Source organism: Gaeumannomyces tritici, assembly GCF_000145635.1.
Source record: "Gaeumannomyces tritici R3-111a-1 unplaced genomic scaffold supercont2.1, whole genome shotgun sequence".
NCBI lineage: Eukaryota > Fungi > Ascomycota > Sordariomycetes > Magnaporthales > Magnaporthaceae > Gaeumannomyces > Gaeumannomyces tritici.
Window position 1 is genome coordinate 1556342 of NW_008804545.1, and position 8794 is coordinate 1565135.

Below are 8794 nucleotides of genomic sequence, written 5' to 3' on the forward strand. Positions count from 1 at the left end.
TTTTACATGTGTGTTTCTTTTATCTGATGAATCTAGACATCTGTAGCTTTGTTGTTCTTAGCTTTGTAGTGGCCCGAGTTAAAAGAGACATTTGTCCTTGGCACTTGCAGCTTGTGCGAGATCTGTCTCATCGAGTTAGCTACTGTCAAAGCGAGGCTAAGAAAAGTTAAATCACTCTAGGACCTATATCAAAATATCTAAACCGCGTTCGGGGAACAATGAATTAGGAGAAAATCTCGACAAGCAAACCCTCGCGAACCAAACAGGGTAACTTGGAAAGTCAATCGGAGCTAATCATCCACCACCACTAGCTGACACCAAACAGCTCTCGCACTTACCCCTGAACCCCCCCTTGAGCACGACAATGACACGAGCAAAGACCGGTGGGCGACAGAGAGCGGCACATCAAACAGGTGCTAGCAGCAGCAGCAACAACAGCAGCAGCAAGGACGTCCTTTTTTTTTTTTTTTTTTTACCCTTTGTGGGCCAATAAGCTAGAGGAGCGAACAGGACTGCGAGGGGCTTGCGTCAGCCCCTTGAGGAAGAAGGCGGCGACAGGGGGAGAGAAGCAGTTCTCGACGCCGCTGCTGTTCGCCATGGCGGCACAGCGCAGCCACAGTGTCTCTCTCTCCCCCTCCCAAACAACCCCTCTCTCTCTCCTCGTTCGGAGTTGCGGCTCGTGGGGGGCGGCGGCAGGGGCAAGAAGAGTCTTTCCACAGAGACATGGGCTTTTACCAGATGGCCAACAGGGGATGATGGAGTTGGCTACCTGGTAGGTGGGCAGTCGCCAGCATAGAGATATGCACACACCCCCATTTCACAAATCCAGACAGGTACTACCTACGACTACTATACCCCGTATACAAGCCCTTCACAAGACATCATGTCTCCAGAATAACAATACCGGATCTGCATATCGACCCTCGGACCGCTAGAGGGTCCGGCGGCCCAGGAGCAATCAGATCATCGGGGAGGTTTGACGGGAGCGCCACATGATTGGACGAGCCCGGAAGCCTTCCCTTGTATCCGACGGGGCAGGAGGGGGGGGAAGAACTTACACATGCAGGGCCTGCATATCGATCTTTCGTTCGTTCGCTCTGTATACCTAGTTGGGTAGGTAAAATGTGGGCGGGCACTGTATGTTGTAGGTAGCACGGGTAAGGTACCTTCACCCATCTACCGACCTCCCGATAGCAGGCGTTCCGTTGCAATCTCGACGTCAAGGCACGCACCGACCTCGCGAGGCCCCTTTCACACAGACGCGCGCGGTCCGGGGGGGGCAAGGAATGGGAGGTCAACAGATACGGCAAACACGGCGATACGGCATCGCAGAGGGGAACATGCACGCCCCCGTCCCGCTGGGAGCTACCCTGGGCAAAACAGCCAACCGGCCAGATGCTGAATTGGGAAGTGAAAGAGGATACTGTGCAAAATAGACCACCGGCCCACATTAACCCCCGGCTGTCGACGGGGGGAAAAACCGATGACGGACGGGGCCGTTCTCGCCCTCAGGGGGGAGGAGGAGGCCTTCTGGCGCCCTGAGCACCACACAGAACTTTGGGGGGAACCATTTTGCCCAGTAGGCCGGACCCTCACTTGCAATGAGCCGCAGCAGGGGGACAATTTGCTCAGGCCGCTTCCTTGCTTCTCGTAAACTGACCAATCATGTTCCCCGGTTGAGGTGGAGAGAGTGGAGTGAACGGGGAGCACGTCGCAGTCGGAGGGACCGGGAGACGGGGGTGGGAAAATGTACCATGCCCAGGCACATGTTTTTTTTTTTTTTTTTTGGGCATCACGTCTTTTCATGGCTGCCGGCTCTGTTGTTCTTCTCCAGCGCCCCCTCCGTAGGGGCAACGCCAAGGGTGAGATGAGTGGCTTCCCCCCCCGTCAAGCTCTCGAAGCGATGTGCGCCAATACCGCTGTTGCCACCGTGGGACATGGCGCGCCACGGCAATGGGATCGCCTACCTATCACAAATGAACTACCGTCAACTAGAGGGGCAGGAACCCCCCTGGAGTGACGAGCGGATGGACAGAGGCACGGGCGTTGTGTGGTGTTTCGAGAGACGAGAAAAACGACGTGGGAGCAAGATGTCCGGGGAGAAAGAAGAGATGCTCGCAATACAACTTGGCACAAAACAGGGCACGCGGGGGGGCTGTTGAATCGCGAGCAAGGAACAAACAAAAAAGCGGCTGATGCGTTGCTTGCTCGGTTGACAGATGCCACCCTACTGCCATGTGGCTTCCGTCTCAGCCAGGGTGGGGAGGGTTGCAAAAGTGTCGCTTTGGGGAATCCTGACGCCGACACGCGCAAGGGCGGCGCGGGGCCGTGGTGTTTTTCCCAGCCAGGGGTACCACACCTGGGCACCACACCTGGGTACCTACCACACCTGGGCAGGGCCACCAACCCTCAGAGCACATTGCCCAGGCTGGGGCTTCCAGGGGGGCGGCGGGCAAGGCGCTGTCGCCCTCGGCTTCTCAGGGCCTGCTTCCCTGGGGGCGTGCGAGGAGGCAGGCGACGGCAAAGGGAGGAGGGTGGGCGAGCTTCGGTGGTTTCCTCATTTCGGGCCATGGACAGGACATGGCAAAACCGGCTTGGCAGGATACCTACCTAGGACCCCTGGCGACGCGCGCGGCACTTCGCACTGGTGATCCCGACCCGTGGGAACAAGGGGGGATGCCGGCTAATGATGGGATGACTATGGTGCGGTGGTGCTGTGGTGCTGTGGTGGCTCGCAGCTGCAAAAAAGAGGTGTGGGTGGTCGGCAAAACCAGGCGGCCCACCCTCGAGAATATCCGTAGGGTTCCATCCGCCAAGGGTTGCAATACCGACAGTGAGGTTTGACGACACTTTTTTCCCCCAAACGAGATCAGCAAAAAGGGGGCTGTCCTGAAGCACGACCCACAAAGCTGGACCGTTGGTGCTGCGACCGACAGCACTACTGGCCACTACAACCCACGTCAGGCTCGCTAGGTGGCGTGGGTGCTGGGCGATGGCGGCGGATGGTGCCGCAGCCCCCTGGACGGCGAGCGAAAAAAAAAAAAAAAAAAAAGCCATGCCCTTAGTAGACGAGAAATATTGACCGAACCGAATGGGCTGCCGGGGTCGTGACATGCCGCGGCCTCGTGGCACACGGAGACGAACCACGATAAAGGTTATCGCAGGGCCACTGCTCCTTTTTTTTCTTTTTGTTTTCCCCCAGGGCGCTAGGACGCTGCAAGTCCGTGTGGGCGGTTGTCGAATCCGACCGGGACTGTGACAATGGCCACACACCACCGTTTCGCCGAGAAATGACCTGAAGGATGATGCCGCCTCGCTTGGCCCTTTGCAGCGCTTTGTCGGGCTGGTGGTGGGCTGCTGCGGTTGGGGAGTCTATCTCTGGCTGAGATGGCTACCTGAGGTACCCACCTGAGGTGCCAACTACCTCCCTCTGGAGGCACGCGAGCAATGGGCATGGACTTGGCCGGCATATTATCGCCTGGCAATTGACACTGCCGCGATGATGGCGGCAGGCACGCACGGGGCAAGATTGGAAGGATCGGAAGGAACGGGGATGGGGCCAAGTCGTGCCTGCTGCAGATTTGTTGGCTGCAGGGCCTTGGGGCTGGACCCGTCAACCGTCAGCGAATGGCAGGCACGTCCAGTTCTTTGGATTCGCCGATGCAACCAGGGACGGGAAATTTTCGGCAAATGGTTTTCCCCCCAATCGGGCGGCGGCTGGCAGATCAAAACGGCTTTCGGCTGTTCAACCCGAAGGCCGGCACCGACAGCGACCGATAGACCCGACCCACGGTGTCTGAAGGTTGTACTTGTCTGGAGGTTGTCCTGTCCTGTTCCCTTTGGGAGGAGTCCTTGGAGGGTCGTTCACGGCGCAACCTCCCGGAACAGGCTTCCTCACCGCGCGCCATACCAAAGCCGCCCAGACCTACCGACGGCGACCAAATCCCGCACACCGACGCTGACCCCTCCCGCCTCGTTTCCCATCGACGTCGGGCTGTGTGCTGTGTGTGTGTGTGTGTGTGTGTGTGTGCGCGTTGGTTGCGCTGCCGTTGCATCCTGCGCCCGACCATGATCAGCTAGCAACCTGGCCACTGCAGAAGCGAAACCGGGAGAATTCCCGAGTCGCATGTTTGCCCTGGCTTGCCCCCTCCCCGACGGACGGCTTCACGGCCAAGCCTCCGTTGTTGCGCATGTGGACTTTTGGCTGAAGGACAGGAGAAAAGCCTGCTTTCGGTATGCATGTTGGCCCGCGAAGCGAAGTATGTAGCAAAGTAGGTACCTACCTATGTACATGGTCCAGTGCATCGGCCCCATCTCGGACGCGCATGCCCCCCGCGTCGGTTCGCTGCCAACACGCTGTCCTTGCCATCCCATCCCATCCATCCCATCCATCTGTCTGTCTGGTCCTGACCCCGTCCATCCATCTCCTGACCTCGCCGAGACCCTGTGACGGGTCAGCCAGTCTGTGCAGTGCATCTCCCGACATGTCGGCTCTCGACTACACCCCACGACAAAACTTGGTCAGGTCTTACCAATTATTATGCCCCTCCCGGGCGACCAAGGCTTGGCACCAACAGGTTGGATATGGGTCCCCGCCGAGGCCACCCGTCGTCGAGCCTACGGCCGGATACGACGTCAGGTCCGGGTTGGGAAGGTAGGCAGGTTTTATTGGCGCAGGGCTGCCTGCGTGGTCTCTCCGCCCCAAACCCTACTGTGTAGACTGTAGACGTACCCATCACCTGCCTGCTGCTCGGTAGATGAGTCCCGTCTGCACCTTGATACCCACCCTCCTTGAGAAGAGCACACGTAGCACAAAAGGGATGTCCGGCCTTGGTCGCACCGCAACCACTTCAGCGCTGCAACGACCTGTTGCTGCAGGTGCTAGCGTCGATAGCAATTGATGTCTGCCTAGCCATCCACCCCCCGGCCTCCCGGCTTCTGCAACCAAAGCTGCCGTGCGGTTGCATCGGGCCCCTATTTATAGGCTTAGCTGAGCCTTCTTACTCGACGCTCGGATATTAACACGTCGTACATATAGTTCGTTGTGCTCAAGCCTTTTTTTTCTGATTGCGTCCATCTTTCGCTGCTGCCGTCGCGGTCGGCGTGTCCGTCCCCATTGCTCGTGATGCCATCGACGCACCATTGATGTCGTACGTGGGATGCAGCAGTTGCCGTCCACTCCCCGGCCAGCCGGTCGTTTAGAAAGCGAAGACTGGGGCCCGCTCAGCTAGCGAGGGTGTTTTGTTAGTTAGCACGGCCGCTAGAAGGCCGACGGCACCGTATCCGTCCGGACCCGGCGCAAACTGACTGGGTCGCTTCATGAGGGATAATGTCTGCGTATCCGTTGTGGTTTTTTTCTTCTTTTCTCTTGTCTTTTTGAAAACGCGGGTTAAACGGCCCCCGCACAAAATAACTCACCGGTGTTATTAAGCCGAGGGGCGATGCCAAGCAAGCACGCCCGCACGGCCACCACCGCCACGAAGTCCCCACGTACCGCACTCTCGCTTGCCAGAAGTCTGACTGCGGGCCCCCGGCAGGGACGGCACTGGGATTTAAACATTGGCGTGTACAACGGCCGCCCAGGGCCTCCTTTCAAGCTGTAATCTCTTAGCAAGGGCCGAGGTGGGCAGCCGAGATGCGCAACTGAGATATTGATCACCATCTTACCCCCCACCTGGGTCGGCCGAAAGGACTGTGCAGTAGAGCCGGTATTTGCTGCCAACCTTTGCCTGCTTACCCACCTACCTGCTTGTGTGCCGTTGGTGCGTGGGGCATAGATTCTTGCGCCGTAACCGAGACGGAGCTTACTAGATGGCAGGTGGGATGGCTGTTGGAGCCCGGGCGATAGCTGACAACAGCAGGTCATAGCGGCACCGTGTCTCGGCATATCGACCGATGCGATATCACTGGGCGTGTGGCGCATCAAGATCTGTATCCCTTGGGCAGTTGTTAAACTGGAGATGCTATTTCTGAGTGACGTATACAAATGTGAAAATCACCAAAGTGGAATCATGATGCTTGGGCTCCTCGTTTCGGAGCCAATAGCGTCAACGCCATCCGCGGCTTTCGCGGCCCTACGTACCTGATAGCTGTTTCCATCGTGCTTGCTTTTCCCTCTCTCTCATTTGTTTCCTTGCTGTGATCGTCAAGCAAACCGCAGGGCCAGGTTTCGGGAAAACAGGCTAATGTTGCCCTAGTTCGATATTGCCGGGATGGCGCGTTCGCCCTAAGCGGCTTCTCTTGTGCGCCAGCCTTATCACCGCCATAAAAATAAAGGACAATGTTCGGGGGTCACAAAGACACACACACACACACAGCTAGAGATCCGGCAGACTGCCGACAGGGGGTGGGCGGACATGGCGCCGGCGCCAAGGGGACCACCTCCGTCGGGCCAGGGAGTCCGACCTGACGCACCGAGACTGGGACGATCTAGAAGGCTAGCCAGACGCGCCTGGTGCGGCGTGGCCGGCCCCCTCTGCCGTTTATTCCTTTTTTTCGTGCGACACAAACAATCTTGCCGGCTGTGTCCAGAATAGCGTTGTCGCCGCCGCCGCCGCCGCCGCCGCCTCGCTGATCACATAAAGGGGGAAATGGGCATGTCGTCTGTTGTCTTCACATGCGAATTACCCCAGATCTTCACGTCCCTCGGCCAGGATGGGCAGAGCGAGAAGAACAGCCAAGCAATGAGTTGAACAAGAAAAAGAAGAGCCCCACAGAGAGCAAGCAATCTCGTCTGATGCTGTATGCGAGCGTTTGTTGGCACACAAAAACTTCAAAAAGGTGACCAAAACCGGTGACGCCTCCCCTCCCTGATCGAGCCAGCCCATGCATGCCTACGCTTCATCCCCTGTGCGCCGAGCCACGGCGACGGAAGCCAGGGCTTCGAACCCGAAAGGAATCAGCTCACACATCCAGAGCTTTACTGCACGGCACCCATATATTGAACGCCCACCGCGCGATGATGTCGGAGATCTAAAAATAACACACAAGCTAAAAAATCGCCGCTGGTTTTCTTTTCTCCCTCCATTCTCCAAGCCCCTTGCTTCCTTGGGAGACGGGGGAGCCCCCCCCCCCCCCCCCCTCCCCAATGGGGACACCCCGCTGTGAAATGAGCCAACGCGCGAAAGAGGAAATTCGCCGATGAGCCGACTCAGGGCCTGTCAACGCTATCGCCGAGCCGCTGCCCCATCCATGGGATGGCGGCGGCGGTGGTGGCGGCGGGGACTTTGGCGATGGGATCCTGGCCGGCCCATCTGGCTCGAGGCGATCCATTTTGATTCCACGGCGTTAGTATTTTTTTTTTCTCTCTTCTATTTTCCATTGATGGCAATGACCAGCCAGCCCGCCCCGGCAAGCATGGCTGATCCTGCGGTATTTCAGGGCCGTTAGATGGGCGCGCGCAGCTCTGAAAACCGCCCTTCTTCTGGCTGACTTGTGTGGGGCGAGCAGGAGTTGCATGCGGTCAACATCAGCTTCCCGCCCCCTGTCTGTGGCTCGGCATTTGCTCTGTTGGGGGAGGGGTACATGGTCTGGGTGGGGCCCTTCAGGTCGGGGTACAACGCTAGCAGGTCGGCGAACAGAAAGATGAGCAAGGCACACACCCCCACGGGCAATGTGAAGATGATAGGGTCGATATGGTGGGGACAACTGGGTAAAACCTAGCCAGGACCCTCGCTGCTGTAACAACAAACAGAGAGGCAAAAATCAAAACGAGAACAATGCCGCCGTATGCGGAAATCGGCCGGTCGGCGATGGCACGAGGCGAGGGAGGGGGGTCCCTGGCGGCATCGGGTCGGCAAGGAGCAAGGAGGGGCGCTAGCAAGTTGCGAATAACTTCAGAATCTGTGTCGAAAAAAAACCCCTGCACTCCCACACCCCTCCATTGTCGCATTTCCATCTGATTTCGTCACCCCTTGAATGCGGGGCCGCCCGGGGGCCCACCCTGCGCGTCGAATAAAGTCTTTACGACATACTCGTTCGGGAATGTGATCTGACCCGTGGTCGGATCCGGGCCCATACGGCAATACCTCTGGCGCATGCGGCTAGGTAGGTAGGTAGAACCCCCTTCACGCCCCCCCCCCATCCACACGCACATCGGCAATAGTCCCTGAAAGAGCAGAAACAAGCGAGGCGCAGGGTTTATGGCCGCTCGCTACCGTCCCACCACCCCCGGCACATCCAACCTGGGACGGATGGCCATCTCTTTGGCAAAAAACAAAGCCGCTCGCGTCGGCCATCGGCCCATGGCAAAAAAAAGGCAAAAAAAAAGGCAAAAAAAAAAGAAGCTCCGTTCACGAACAGCACACGACTCGTCGACTTCGCCATCTGATGGGTGCACGGGAGGCGCTCGCACTCCTTTCCCCAAGTGCCGTCCGCCTGGGCCCAACCTTGTGACCATGTGGACCCTCCCTCGCCTGCCGTTCGGGGGGGCGTCGTCGGCTTCTAGAAAAACCGTATTATAGCGTCAGGACACGGATGATACTTTGTCGAGACGCTCGCAGCAGGGCTTACGTATGCAGCACAGTAGCTCGGGGAGGCTTGTCGGCAGTGGACAAGACCGCACCGCACTTCTTGCCGTCGTTCATCGGGGGAGGAGACTAGTATGTCGCCAAAAAGAAAAGACGACCCGTTTTCTGGCTGTTGGTTGGGAAATGGCAAATTGGTGTCCAAAGCCTGCGTCGAGAGATTGCGTCCCGAGACGAGCCCTCGTGCCGTTGTCGCTTACAACTGTTTTGTGGGACGCCTCCTGATTCTCCCCGACTCCATCCCCAACGGCTTTTTTTTTTCTTTTGCT

The 8794-nt window shown here is 58.0% G+C and overlaps 2 protein-coding genes across 2 annotated transcripts; both read right to left on the minus strand.

Annotated features, from left to right (window-relative positions):
- Positions 1 to 32: 32 nt before the first annotated feature.
- Positions 33 to 598, minus strand: GGTG_00487 (hypothetical protein; the record flags this gene model as incomplete). The annotated part of the gene is made up of 2 exons (XM_009218234.1): positions 33 to 122; positions 509 to 598. 2 exons carry the CDS (start codon positions 596 to 598, stop codon positions 33 to 35), a joined length of 180 nt encoding a protein of 59 aa, XP_009216498.1.
- Positions 599 to 4908: 4310 nt separating this feature from the next.
- GGTG_00488 (hypothetical protein) lies at positions 4909 to 6569 on the minus strand (the record flags this gene model as incomplete). Its single annotated transcript, XM_009218235.1, has 5 exons — positions 6083 to 6569; positions 5738 to 5929; positions 5495 to 5545; positions 5141 to 5227; positions 4909 to 4950 (listed from the first exon to the last, which is right to left on the minus strand). The coding sequence occupies exons 2-5, from the start codon at positions 5921 to 5923 to the stop codon at positions 4909 to 4911; spliced, it is 366 nt and encodes a 121-aa protein (XP_009216499.1). The 5' UTR covers positions 5924 to 5929; positions 6083 to 6569.
- Between the last annotated feature and the right edge of the window lie 2225 nt (positions 6570 to 8794).